The sequence below is a fragment of the Marmota flaviventris genome, chromosome 17, assembly GCF_047511675.1.
Source record: "Marmota flaviventris isolate mMarFla1 chromosome 17, mMarFla1.hap1, whole genome shotgun sequence".
Taxonomy (NCBI): domain Eukaryota; kingdom Metazoa; phylum Chordata; class Mammalia; order Rodentia; family Sciuridae; genus Marmota; species Marmota flaviventris.
This window is the reverse complement of record NC_092514.1, coordinates 13,317,634-13,332,470: the sequence shown is the minus strand read 5'-3', so window position 1 is coordinate 13,332,470 and position 14,837 is coordinate 13,317,634. Positions and strand designations below refer to the sequence as shown.

At 41.5% G+C, this 14,837-nt stretch overlaps 1 protein-coding gene across 2 annotated transcripts in view; it reads left to right on the top strand.

Moving 5' to 3' along the window:
* Top3a (DNA topoisomerase III alpha) overlaps positions 1-14,837 on the top strand; it is a 34,508-nt gene that overhangs the window by 8,155 nt on the left and 11,516 nt on the right. For both annotated transcript variants that reach the window (XM_027921453.2, XM_027921452.2), the window contains exons 8-16: positions 215-315; positions 1,924-1,998; positions 4,321-4,403; positions 4,886-5,093; positions 8,215-8,400; positions 8,522-8,651; positions 11,239-11,352; positions 11,460-11,625; positions 14,091-14,234. In XM_027921453.2, coding sequence (XP_027777254.1) covers positions 215-315; positions 1,924-1,998; positions 4,321-4,403; positions 4,886-5,093; positions 8,215-8,400; positions 8,522-8,651; positions 11,239-11,352; positions 11,460-11,625; positions 14,091-14,234 — 1,207 coding nt within the window. The remainder of the gene's footprint in view (positions 1-214; positions 316-1,923; positions 1,999-4,320; positions 4,404-4,885; positions 5,094-8,214; positions 8,401-8,521; positions 8,652-11,238; positions 11,353-11,459; positions 11,626-14,090; positions 14,235-14,837) is intronic.

The window sequence follows — 14,837 nt, the reverse complement described above, 5'->3', positions numbered from 1 at the left end:
TTGCCGAGTAATATTCCATTGTGTATAAATGCCACATTTTTTAATCCATTCATCTATTGAAGGGCATCTAGGGTGGTTCCACAGTTTAGCTATTGTGAATTGCAGAACTCTTCCCTATTTTATCTTCCTTTGATTTGTACTGTGATACACCTTTTTCTGTCTGTCATATCATGTGCTTTCTCTGAGACAGCCTTTCTATTTGTCTTCCAAATAGTAACTCATGATCACAAAGATGGTACCGTAGAATTCAACTGGAAAAGACATCGTCTGTTTAATCACACAGCTTGTCTTGTCCTCTATCAATTATGTATGGAGGTAAGGAGTCCCACGAGAGTTTAATGATCTAAGAAACATTCTGCACACTTCCTCAGCCATACCCTCCTGTTGGCAGCAGTGAACCTGTTCCATTCTTCCCCTGAATTGTATTGGCTTTAAGTTCGCATCTCCGGGCATCATCACTTTTTGGAAGCCAGCAAGACCAGAACCCCAGGAAATAGCACTAAAAATGTACAAGGGGAATATCTGCAGAACTTTTAGATAAAATTAGAAATTTTGAGGGCCGGGCACCGTAGTACATGCCTATAATCCCAGCTGCTCGGGAGGCTGAGACAAGAGGATTGCAGGTTTAAAGCCAACCTTAGCAAAAGCAAGGCGCTAAGCAACTCAGTGAGACCCTGTTTCTAAATAAAATACAAAAAAAATAGTGCTGGGGATGTGGCTCAGTGGTTGAGTGCCCCTGAGTTCAATTCCCAGTACCAAAAAAAAAAAAAATTAGCAATTTTGAGATGTATACAACTAAAATCCCTCCCTGACACATATGGTTGGCAGGGACTATTCTAGATGAAGTGATCTTGAAAGGCCTCTCTAAGAAGTGACATTTGAACAGGAAAAATGTGTCTCATAGGAAAAGGAACACTTGCAAAGTATCACAACCAACTCATGTCTCATGCCAGTCATGATAGAACTGAGACCCCAGTTTCACTTTCCTGCTCCTCAGAAGTATTGTCCACTATGCGATGTCACTTCCCATAGGTCAGCACCTCTTTGCACAGTTTAACCCACAGCCTGCACACAGTGATGCCTAAGTGAAATGCAGATATGTCTATGTTTAATAATTTGTGGTATGCTTCTGGCAGGTTTATTAATACTTTGATAAAAGGAATGATAACTATTAAGCACTTGAATGTACCACTTCATTAAATGTTATTTTGCTCAATCCTAATAATATTGTGAAAATAGTTATGTCATCCCAGTTTTACAGAGAAGGAAGCTAGAGAAATTGAAGTGAGTTGCTCATGGACACACTAGAGTTATTGAATGGCAGAGCACTAGCCATTAGATTGGATCCCAGTATGTCTGTTGCACCTTCATAAAATGTTCTGCAGAAATACTTGACATGTGGTATACTTTGAGCCCCTTAAAAAGAGCAGCTGTCCCCAGTCTATTGGGAGGAAGAAACTTGGTTTGTGATATATAAATATCTTCATTAGCAAATCACTTCAGCTGAGTTCCTTATATTCTTTTATATTCTGTTGGAAATGTGAATTTGGTTTTTCATTTTATTGCTTCTATTGTCTGGTTTTTCCTATTTCTAATTCTATATTATCCTGAATTTTTTAAAAAAGTAATATTATGCATAGGTAGGTATAAAACTGAACTTGGGAGATGAATAGACTGGTATTTTGTCATCTTTGAAGGCTTGTAAAATTGCTGTTCAGAATCTTGGTTTGAGTAGGAAGTGGATAATGGTGTCCACCACACTGTCAAATATGATTGACATTAAATGGGGGCGTCTCTTAAGCTGTGGCTGAGCCCTCTGCTGGCAGTCACTATGATCTGGAATGGTAGGAAGGGGCTGTCACAAACAGGCTGCAGGTGACACACCTCTAGGTTAATGTGGTCTTTGTTCTCCTGGCTTTCTAGGATCCCCTGGCAACTGTGGTGGAGATCAGGTCTAAGCCAAAGAGCAAGTGGAGGCCTCAAGCATTGGACACTGTGGTATGTTACAGACAGACTATTCTAGGCACTGGAGAACAGTCATTTTATATTGTTGGGACAGATTCTGCATGGGCAGTGGAAGGAAGATCACTTGGGGAAGGCATGGGCTTTCTTCACCTGGACTTTTTGTTTTTAAAGTTAATAAATACAGTATAACTCCATTATATGAGTTTGGAGAAACAGAAAGAAAATGACAAATGACCCATAATCTTGCCATCCTTATGTAGTCAGTGACATAATTTTGATGTCTTCTCTTGTTGTGGTGGTTTTTAACACTAGGGATTGAACCAGGGGTGATTAAACACTGAGCCACATACCCAGCCACTTTTTATTTTTTATTTTGAGATAGGGCCTCACTGAATTGCTGAGGCTGGCTTTGAACTTGTGATCCTCCTGCCTCAACCTCCAGAGCCACTGGGATTACAGGTGTGCCCCACCATACCCTGCTCTTCTTATTCTTTATGTGTATATTTTTATAGCGTTATAATGGAGTAGCTTGTTTTGGGGTTTTGTTTATTTTTCCACACAAGACAAGCATTTGCTAGGCAAGCACTCTACCACTGAGCTATACTCAGTGTGTGCGTGTGTTTTTTTTTTTTTTTTTAATTTTTTAATTGTTGGTTGTTCAAAACATTACAAATTTCTTGATATATCATATTTCACACTTTGATTCAAGTGGGTTATGAACTCCCATTTTTACCCCATATACAGATTGCAGAATCACATCAGTTACACATCCATTGATTTACATATTGCCATACTAGTGTCTGTTGTGTTCTGCTGCCTTTCCTATCCTCTACTATCCCCCCTCCCCTCCCCTCCCCTCTTCTCTCTCTACCCCCTCTACTGTCATTCATTTCTCCCCCTTGTATTATTTTTCCCTTTCCCCTCACTTCCTCTTGTATGTACTTTTGTATAACCCTGAGGGTCTCCTTCCATTTCCATGCAATTTCCCTTCTCTCTCCCTTTCCCTCCCACCTCTCATCCCTATTTAATGTTAATCTTCTTCTCCTGCTCTTCGTCCCTACTCTGTTCTTAGTTACTCTCCTTATATCAAAGAAGACATTTGGCATTTGTTTTTTAGGGATTGGCTAGCTTCACTTAGCATAATCTGCTCTAATGCCATCCATTTCCCTGCAAATTCTATGATTTTGTCATTTTTTAATGCAGAGTAATACTCCATTGTGTATAAATGCCACAATTTTTTTATCCATTCGTCTATTGAAGGGCATCTAGGTTGGTTCCACAGTCTTGCTATTGTGAATTGTGCTGCTATGAACATCGATGTCGCAGTGTCCCTGTAGCATGCTCTTTTTAGGTCTTTAGGGAATAGACCAAGAAGGGGAATAGCTGGGTCAAATGGTGGCTCCATTCCCAGCTTTCCAAGAAATCTCCATACTGCTTTCCAAATTGGCTGCACCAATTTGCAGTCCCACCAGCAATGTACAAGTGTACCCTTTTCCCCACATCCTCGCCAGCACTTATTGTTGTTTGACTTCCTAATGGCTGCCAATCTTACTGGAGTGAGATGGTATCTTAGGGTGGTTTTGATTTGCATTTCTCTGACTGCTAGAGATGGTGAGCATTTTTTCATGTACTCAGTGTGTGTTTTATTCCTGGCTGTTTATATGTGCTTTGACTTATCAGCAGCATTGTCAGGGTATCACATAGGGAAAAGAACAGCTGGTTATTCCCAAGGAGGCATTAAAGGATGCTTTTTATCCTCCAGGGCAATTTCCTGGGACTCAAATGGTAGTTTCTTTTTTTTTTAAAGAGAGAAAGTTGTTTTTTTGTTGTTGTTGTTGTTGTTTTGTTTTAAGAGAGAGAGAGAATTTTTTAATATTTATTTTTAAGTTTTCGGCTGACACAACATCTTTGTTTGTATGTGGTGCTGAGGATCGAACCTGGGCCGCACGCATGCCAGGCGAGCGCACTACCGCTTGAGCCACATCCCCAGCCCCTCAAATGGTAGTTTCCAAAGTATGATTCTCAGACTGCTATACATTAGCATCAGTTTGTTAGACTGTTGGTTAAAAATGCAGATTTCGGCCTCTATCACAGCCTACTTTTATCACATTTCCTGGTGGTTAGACCTTTGAATCTTCTACCTCCCCTGGAAAGTCTTATGATCACACATCAGAGAACTACTAGCTGGGATCTGCCTGGAAGTCTCAGAAATCTTCTTTGGGCACAGTCTTTCCCTCTCAGCATGATGGCAATAGCTGGAGTTGCAGGAGCCAGACCTGCCTAAAGATGAAACATGCAGTCTGGCAGGTCCTGACACACATTATACCTTAACGTGCCTATTGACCCTCTTAACAGGAGCTGGAGAAGCTGGCTTCTCGCAAGTTGAAAATAAATGCTAAGGAAACCATGAGGATTGCTGAAAAGCTCTACACTCAAGGGTAAATATTCTGTATTTGACAATAGAATTTGGTGCATCTTTATCAACATGGAATATTTTAGAAATATAGCTTATAACATACTGTTTAGATGTCACTCTGACAGAAAAAGCATTTTAATATAAGAACCAAAAAATAAATTGAAATCCCTTTTTGTTTTGGTCAGACTGACCAGCCCTAAGAGGTCAGTGAAGTCCCCCAGGCCATAAGGCTGTTGCAGAGTCCTGGGCCTTTATCCTGCCTTATGTTGTCCCTTTCGAGTCTCCTTTGGCTTCTCAAAATGATTCAGCAAGAAAGATTACTGCTTTTCCACCCTGAATGGGGATCCCACCTCTGACCTTTGTTCAGCATAGGTCACCTAAGTGCTCTCCAGTTGAACTGGCTATATTAGATCAGTGATTGCAGGTGTGTTCTGGGACTTGGAGTTGTTACAGACCATTGAAGAGTTTAGCAATTTCTTTTTCATTTGTTTACTTTTCTTTTAGGTACATCAGCTATCCCCGAACAGAAACAAATATTTTCCCCAAAGACCTAAACTTGATGGCACTGGTGGAACAGCAGACCCCAGATCCACACTGGGGGGCCTTTGCCCAGAGCATTCTCGAGCGGGGTGGCCCCACCCCACGCAACGGAAACAAGTCTGATCAAGCTCACCCTCCCATCCATCCCACCAAGTACACCAGCAACTTACAGGTTTGTTTCCCTGAGTGTGCAACCTACTGAAACTCAGAGACAGGTGCTGAGGATCAAAGTATGATTCAAATTTGTTCTCCAGGCTCTGACTTTGGAAAATAAGTGATGTTGAACTATCTATTTCATTTCAAAAAAGAGAAGGCAGTGTTAGACACAGTCTTGTTCCTGGCTTTCACAAAAGACCACCCCCCACCCCACTAGCCCCCCCATGGTAGGCTCCATTCTCCGTCAGCTCTGTTGCTTTTTCACTAGTCCCTCATATGGACGCATATATGGCAACCTACCTTCCCCCATGCCCTGGCATAGCCTCCATACCCCTACTAGTCTCCTGACCTTGCTGGTCCCTTATTACCTAGAAAAAGCCTTAACCATCTTCCAAGACTGGACCTGTTTTCACAGCCTTTCAGAACCTTTCCTACCACTGCTTACTGCAGTCTCTCCAACATTTCACACTCACCTCTCTCTGCTCAGCCATTCAGTGATTCAGTCATTTCCTCAGCTGGGGAGTAATCACTATGTAGGCAACAACTATGAAGGATTATTTGGCATCTGCCACTAAGTAAACTTTGTTTTTTTTCATTCTTTGTTTTGGCCGTACTGGGGGTTAAAACCAGGACCTCATGCCTACCAGGCAAATGCTCTGCTGCTGAGCTCCTTCCCCTCTCCTTTTATTTTACATTTTGAGACAGGGTCTTGCTAAGCTACCCAGTCTGGTCTTGAACTTATAATCCCCCTGCCTCAGCCTCCTGAGTTGCTAGTATATACATGTGCACCACCATACCTGGCTGGTCTTTTTTCTTTCTTTCTTTTTTTTTTAAATATGTTTTTAGTTGTTGATGGACTTTATTGTCTTTATTTTTATGTGGTGCTAAAGATCGAGCCCAGTGCCTCATGCATGCTAAGCAAGCACGCTACCACTGAGCCACAACCCCAGTCCCTCTTTCTTTTAATATTTATTTTTTGGTTGTAGTTGAACAGTACCTTTATTTTATTTATTTATTTATTTATTTATTTATTTATTTATTTATATGTGGTGCTGAGGATTGAGCCCAGGGACTCACACGTGCTGGACGAGCGCTCTACCACTGAGCCACAACCCCAACCCCTACCTGTTCTTTTTTTAATAATACATATTCTTTCCAATTTAAAAAGTACCTTTGCAAGGCCCTGAGTATAATCCCTAGCACCACAAAATAAAAGTACCACATGTTTATTTTAGACACTTTAGCAAACACAGAAGATAAGAAAGAAGAAAAGAATTATCTGTAATCCTGCCCTCTACTTAGAACCTGATTTTTCAGCACCTGATTATATTATAATATAATAATAAAAGTATAATCTCGTATAGCTTTATAAAAACTTCTTAGGGGCTGGGGTTGTAGCTCAGTTGGTAGAGTGCTTGCCTAGCACACATGAGGCACTGGATTTGATCCTCAGCACCACATAAAAATAATAAAATTAAAGGTATTGTGTCCATCTACTACAAAAATATTTTTAAAAAATTTCAGTACTATATTATGAGCATTCCTCATATGCAACAGTATTTAAAGTGTAACATATAAGCTGGTCATGGTGGCACACACCGTAATCTATCTACTGAGAAGACAGGCAGGAGGATTGAAAGTTTGAAGTCAACCTGGGCAATTTAGGGAGACCCTGACTCGAAATAAAATGAAAATGGCTGGGTCCAGGCACAATGGCACACACCTATAATCTCAGCTATTCAGGAGGCTGAGGCTGGAGGAACATATGTTGAGAGGCCAATCTCAGGAACTTAGCAAGGCCCTTAGCAACTTACGTGAGACCCTATCTCAAATAAAGGGCTGGGGATGTGGCTCTGTGGTTTCACACCTTGGGCTCAGTCCCCAGTACAAAAAAATAAAACACTGGAGATGTAGTAAGTGGTAGAGTACTTGCCTAGAATTTGCAAGGCTCTAGGTTCAATACCCAGAATAAGTATAGGTAGGTAGATAGATGTAGATAGATAGGTATTACACAAATGACCCATAATTTATTTTGCCAAATCTGTATGTAAGATTTAAGTTCCCAGGCTCACGGTTGTAGCTCAGTGGCAGAGCGCTTGCCTCGCACATGTGAAGCACTGGATTCAATCCTCAGCACAACTTAAAAATAAATAAATAAAATAAAGGTATTATGTTCATCTACGACTAAAAATATATATATTTTTTTTTTTTTAAAGATTTTAAGTTTTGGGGCTGGGGATGTGGCTCAAGCGGTAGCACGCTTGCCTGGCAAGCGTGGGGCCCGGGTTCGATCCTCAGCACCACATACAAACAAAGATGTTGTGTCCGCCGAAAACTAAAAATAAATAAATACATATTTAAAAAAAAAAAAAAAGATTTTAAGTTTTTAACTTTTTGATATTTATACATAAATATTTGTGTGGATCTCAATTATTTCCTTATGAATGAATGAATGAATTTTGGGGGGCAGGTACAAAATATTGAACCCAGGGGTGCTTTACCACTGATTTATATCTTCACAGCCCCCTATTTAAATTTTATTTTGAGACAGGGTCTCACTGAGTTACTGAGGCTGGCATGAATTTGAGATCTTCCTTCCTTAGCCCCCAAGTCACTATGTGTACCACCATGCCTGATTCCTCTGAATGAATTCTTAGAAGGTGAATTGTTACATATAAATACAAATATCTCATGAGTATTTGTATGTAACCTGAGATTTAGCCTCACTAAACCCTTGCTTACCTGACTGATGCAAATTCACCCCAACAAACCATTGCTTGAAAGGAAGCATGAAGCTGGCCTCGAGCAGTCAACTGTAGTGTTACTCTGTGATTCTTATCTTCAGGGAAACCCTTATTTCCTAGGCTTTTGTCTTATTTTTGTTTCTGTTGAATCTACATCAGAAATCCCCATCCTGGGCCTGGGGAAATAATGACTACCCTTGCTTGCCTTTTGCCTGACAGGGTTGTGAGGTTTATCAGCCAAAAACCATCAGCTCCCCAAGGACCTGCGTAGCCTCACATTGGTGTAGGGCCTGAAGAGCGTATGGCTGTCAGTGGCATAAACCAGGTTGAAATTATTGATGATGATGCTATCCTTGAGGTACTGGTTCTCGAGAGATTCTTCTTTTTCTTCAGGGAGATGAACGGCGACTATATGAGTTCATCGTCCGTCATTTTCTAGCCTGCTGTTCCCAAGATGCTCAGGGGCAAGAGACTACTGTGGAGATTGACATTGCTCAGGAACGCTTTGTGGCCCATGGTCTCATGATTCTGGCCCGAAACTACCTGGACGTGTATCCCTATGATCACTGGAGTGACAAGGTGATAAGGAGGTGGGCTCCAGGGAGAGGGAGGACAGTCAAACTACAGACCTATGCTGGTTGATAGAGCAGGACCAGACTGAGTATGTGTGATCTGATCTCTGTGCCTGCTGCTCTTCTAGCTCCTCCCTGTCTATGAGCAAGGCTCTCGCTTCCAGCCCAGCACTGTGGAAATGGTGGATGGGGAGACCAGCCCACCACAACTGCTCACTGAGGCTGACCTCATCGCCCTCATGGAGAAGCATGGCATTGGTCAGTAACTCACCTGGGGATCTTGTAGCTCTCAGGCACTTACTGTATATGCGGCTCCAAGTCTACTCTCAGCACAGGTGCTACCTCTATATCCCCATTTAATAGTTAAAGCTAGGCCTAGAGAGGTTAAGAATGTACTAAGGTCACCAAATTCCACAGCCAATGTGCTTTTAATGAATTTTAGTTTAGTTTGATTGTTTTGCAGTGCTAGAATTAGAACCCACAGCCTCTTGCATACTAGGCAAGGGCTCTACTAGAGACACATCCCTATCCTTCAGCCATTGCTTTTAAAAACCCTACACTGCACCACATGTGTAGTGATCTAGATGTTTCCCATGGCTCAAGGCTGATCAGGGAGCACCATTAGCCTACGTGGGGATTTGGAGTTTTTTTGGTTAAGAACAACAAATAAGTTATCAACAATTAAAATGATAAGTTCATCCTCAAAATCTGTATCTTCACTCTTTGAAATATCAGACCTGGCAGCCATCACCCTGAAACTAGTGTGAGTGGCAGGCACTAGAGACACAAAGAAAATTAAAACCTAATCTTTCCCTTTTAAGAATTCAGTGTGGGGCTGGGTTGTGGCTCAGTGGTAGAGCACTTGCCTGTCATGTGTAAGCACCACATATAAATAAAAAAAATAAAATTAAAATATCCATTGACAATTAAAAAATGTTAAAAAAAAAAAAAACAGTCTACCAGAAAATAAACCAAATCCAGCAAAATGTGACAGGTTCTACAGGAGCAGGCAGGGAAAGGGGGCTAGCATTTGAGCTGGATCAGAAAACCACATAGTGACACTTCCTCATTAATGAAGGCAAATCCAGCCTAGGCAAAGCCTGAGGAAGGACAGGAAAACACATGCCAGCTATGGCTGGGAGTGTGTAAGGTGAGAGGTTGGAGGAGATGAGAATGAAGAATGATTTGAGCCAATTTTGCTAGGCCCTGTGTGCCCAGCTGAGGGTCTTAGATTTTAGCACATGGTGAGCAGCTAAGATTTCTAAATAAGGGAACCACATAGACTCAAGTTCTTAGCAAATAATTTTAAGAGGTTTATTGAGACATAATTTATATATTATATAATTTGTCCATTTAAAATGTACAGTTCAGTGCTGGGGGTGTAGCTCAGTGATAGAATACTTACCTAGCATGTGTGAGGCCCTGGGTTTGATCCCCAGCACTGTAAATATAAAATGTGAAACTCGGTGTTTTAGTATATTCACAATGTAGTACAGCTATCACTACAGGTTAAAACATTTCATCTCCTCAAAAAAAACCCCATTTTCTTTAGCCGGTCGCTCCCTATTCTTCCTTCTAGCTCCCCTGATCCCTAGGCAATCCCTAATCTTTTTGACTCAATAAGTTTGCCCATTTTAGACCTTTCATGTAAGTGGAGTCATACAATGTGTGGCCTTTTGTAACAAACTTCTTTTATTTAGCATGATATCCTCAAGGTTCGTGTGTGTTGTAGCATGTCAGAACTTTTGTCTTTTTTATTACTCCATTGTATAGATAGACCGTATTTATCTGTCAATTGATAAGACACTTGGGTTCTTAAAACTGTTCTGCTGTTATGAACTATGTTACAGATAGTCACATTACAAGTTTTTGTGTAGACGTGTGTTTTCCATTTTCTTGGGTATACAACTAAGAGTGAGATTGCTGCACCACTTTTTGAGGAACCACCAAACTATTTTCTGAAATGGTTGCACCATTTTACATTCCCACCAGCAGTGCGTGAGGGTTCCAGTTTCTTCATATCCTTGCCAACACTTGCTATCTGTCTTTCTGATTATGCTGTAGTTAAGGAGTATGAAGTGGTATTTCACCGAGGTTTTATTATTTCCCTGTTAGCAGAGCTACTTTTTTGTTGGTTGATTGGTTGGTTCTGGGGATTGAACCCAGAGGCTTTACCACTGAGCTACATCACCAGCCCTTTTTGTTTCTGTTTTATTTTGAGACAGGGTATCACTATTGGGATCCTCTTGTCTCAGCCTCTTGAGTCACTGGGATTACAGGTGTTCGTGACCAGAGCTACATTTTAAAAGAGCCCTTTGGCCACAGCTTAGAATGGGTTGGGTAAAGGTTGGGGGAGAGACTAAAAATAGGGAGATGACACTGTTGCAGTATTATAGCCATGATCCTGACCCAGGAAGAGTAGAAATTAAAGGAGTAGTTGTAACAAGATGCAATAGCACATACCTGTAATCCCAATAGGAGACTCACAGGTTCAAAACAAACCTCAGCAACTTAGCAAGACCATTTAAAAATAAAACTTAAAAAGGGCTGGGGGTGTAACTCAGTGGTAGAGCACTTGACTAACATATGTGATGCCCTGGATCCAATCCTTAGTACCAAAATTAAAAAATTGTGAAGCTGGAGTTGGCAGCTTTGATGAATGATGGGGTGGAAGGGAGCAGGAGAGCAATGTTCCACTGTGATTTCTAGTGTAAGCCAGATATGAATGGAGCTATCTTACCTGCATAGGCCATCCATGTATATAATGGATCCCAGGGTGATTGAGGTTCCCACAGACACTATGCAATTGTCTCTAATGTCTCTGAGTAACTGAAATGGCTTCCAGGTACTGATGCAACTCACGCAGAGCACATCGAGACCATCAAAGCTCGGATGTATGTTGGGCTCACCTCAGACAAGCGGTTTCTCCCAGGGCACCTGGGCATGGGACTTGTGGAAGGTAAGAGAGAAGGGAGCTTGCAGTGAGTAGGAAGGGGGACCACATTGCCCAAATCCCTGCGGTTGCCTGTCTTACAGGACCTCACAGAGTACTGCTGTTTCCCACAGGTTACGATTCTATGGGCTATGAAATGTCCAAGCCAGACCTCCGGGCCGAGCTGGAAGCTGATCTGAAGCTGATCTGTGAGGGAAAGAAGGACAAATTTGTGGTTCTAAGGCAGCAGGTGCAGAAATACAAGCAGGTTTTCATTGAAGCAGTGGCTAAGGCAAAGAAGTGAGTACAGACCCTGCCTTCCAGCCCAAAAGGTCCTATAGCTCCCAAGCCATGGCCATACCATCTACCTCTGAGAAGTGGAAGTTCATAGAGACAGTTCAGCAGAAACAAGATGATATAGTTACTCCTAACCCTTGCTTTTTGGCATGCTAACCACGGTTCATCTTCACCAGTGGCCTTTTCACCTACGGAAGAGTGGAAGTGACCATATAGGTTCTACCCCTTTCGTTTTCCTCCTCTGGGTTTAGTTTATTCCTTTCTATAGAGTTTTGTCAGTATAGAAACAATTATTCTGGACTGTTGGTTTAGAAATGCCATTATCTTGATATTAAATTTTTTGAGGGGAGGGGAATACTGGGGATTGAACCCACGGGTACTTTACCACTGAGCCACATCCCCAGCCCCCCACCTTCTTCTTCTTCTTCTTCTTCTTCCTCTTCCTCTTCCTCTTCCTCTTCCTCTTCCTCTTCCTCTTCTTCTTCTTTTTTTTTTGATACAGGGTCTAATTAAGTTACTGAGACTGGCTTCAAACATGTGATCCTCCTGCCTCAGCCTCCTGAGTTGCTGGGATTATAGGCATGCATCACTGCACCCAGCTTGATGTTAAATCTTGAATTAGGTAGCACCATCTTTCAAATCAGAAAATCCAAGAGCTAGTATATGACCCATTTTTTTCCTGTGGAGCATTTGAAGGTAGCCACTCAGTAAACAGCATGTTTGTTTTGTTAGAAATAACATGTTTTCGAGCCAGGAACAGTGGCACACGCCTATAATCCCAGCCACATTAGAGGCTGAGATGGGAGGATCTTGAGTTCAAAGCCAGCCTTAGCAAAAGTGAGGTGCCAAGCAACTTAGTGAGACCCTATCTCTAAATAAAATACAAAATAGGGCTGGGGATGTGGCTCAGTGGACAAGTGCCCCTGAGTTCAATTCCTGGTACAAAAAAACAGAATTAAGGGGATGGGGATATAGCATAGTGGGCAGAGTGCTTGCCTCCCATGCACAAGGCCTTGGATTTAATCCCCAGCACCAAAAAAACAAAAACAACAACAAAAAAAGAATTAACATGTTTTCAAAACAAAAAAGAAATAACATGTTTCTACCTTTGATAATATAATTTATATAAAATATATATAATATGTAATTATATACAGTACATAACTATTAATATATAATTGTGTGTGTATGTATATATATATACTTAAAATTTTGTTTTTTAAAATCTCCAAAATGATGTGTCTTTGTTTGCTAATCAGATGAGTGATGGGAGGGTGTGTATTGATGAGCTACAAGATGGAGGCTGGTTGTCAGGGGAACCAAATGTTGGAGAATTGGAACTTTGAGCTCCACCCCACCATATATACATTTGCAGAAAAGAGAAAAGGGGTTGAGGGTTGAGTTGATCACCAGTGGCAAATGATTTATCAATCTTGCCTAAGTAAGGAAACCTCCATAAAAACATAGAAGCAGAGCTGGGGTCATAGTTCATTTATTGAGTGTTTGCCTACTATGCTTCAGGTCCTGGGTTTGAACCCCAATACCACAAAACATACATGCACACACATGGGCCTCCAAGAGCTTACAGTAGCTAAATGTGGGAGAGGATGGCGTACCTAGAGAAAGTATAGATGCTCTGCCCCCTTCCCACATGCCTTACCCTATGCATCTCTTCCAAATGGCTATTCATCTGAGTTCTGTAAGCTGACGTAAAAATTAAACTTGAGGAGTGGGTCATGGGAAGCCCAGTTTATAGCCAGTTGGTCAGAAGCATAGTTCACAACCTGGAATTTGCAGCTGGCATCTCAAGTTGGGACAGTCCTGGGGACTGAGCCATCAACCTTTAGAGTCTGACACTAACTCCGAGGAGATAGTGCCAGAATTGAATTCAATTAGAGGATGCCCAGTGGTGTCTGCTGGACAATGGTGTATGTGGGAAATACTACTACCACACGCCTTTTGCATGTATTGTAGGCAATGACAATTTTGGAATTTTTTTTAATCCTTCATATCACTCTCATACCAGTTTTGAAAAGAGATGCACAAATTAGCATTAATTGCAGACATATATTTCTGGTGTTTGTGTTTGGACTCAGTATAGTTTTTTTCATGTGTCTGCTGAGATCTCATGAGCCAGGCCAGTGGAGAGCTCAGTCCCCTCTCTGCCTGCTACTCAGGCCTGTGGTCCTGGCCAGCTGGTTCTAGGCTCATATATGTTCTTTAATTAATTTGTTTTTTTATAATTTTTATTTTTTAGTTGTAGATGGACACAATATCTTCATTTTATTTTATTTATTTATTTTGGTGGTGTTAAGGATTGAACCCAGTGCCTCACGTATGCGAGGCAAGCGCTCAACCACTAAGCTACAACCCCAGCCCCTCACATATATATGTTTTTGACATATAAGAGTGTTGTAAGTTTCTTTGCATTGATTGATGGCCACTGTATGTGTTTGCCTTTTCTTCAGATTGGATGAGGCCTTGTCCCAATACTTTGGGGAAGGGGCAGAAGTGGCCCAGCAAGAAGAGATCTACCCAGCCATGCCAGAGCCCATCCAGAAGTGCCCACAGTGCAACAGGGACATGGTCCTCAAGACCAAGAAGAGTGGCGGGTTAGTGCCAACTTTTGCTTTCACCTCTGCTTACACAGCACCTGCTGTGTTAGCCCCCTAGTACCGAAAGGCCCTGTCAGTTCATGTCCTTGTTATTATTTAAAGACAGACCTGTTATTGGCAGTCTCTGGGCAAGGTGTTATAGCTAGCAGGATAGCAGGGTGTGATGTGGGATGTGAAGTACTGTAGGAAGTCAGAGTAGTTGGTCCCTATAAATAAGACATTATTTACCCAAAGTCTGGCAAATGGTGGAACATGAGCTTCAGATCCAGATGGGTCTCAGTTCAAGTCTCACTTCTGTCACATATAATCTGTGTAACCCAAAACAAGTTATTTGACTGCCTTGATTCCTAATTTGTTTTTCCATAAAATAAGAACAATAATACCTGTTTAACAAAGCTGAGTTATTGTGAGGATTTGAAAAGAGTGAAGACATGTTATCCAATACATGGTAGATGCTGAACAAATAGTTTCTCTTGTGTAGTTGTTGTTTTGTTTTGTTTTAGTTTGTAGATGGACATCATACCTTATTTTTATTTATTTTTTTATGTGGTGCTGAGGCTTGAACCTAGTGCCTCACACATGCCCTACCACTGAGCCACA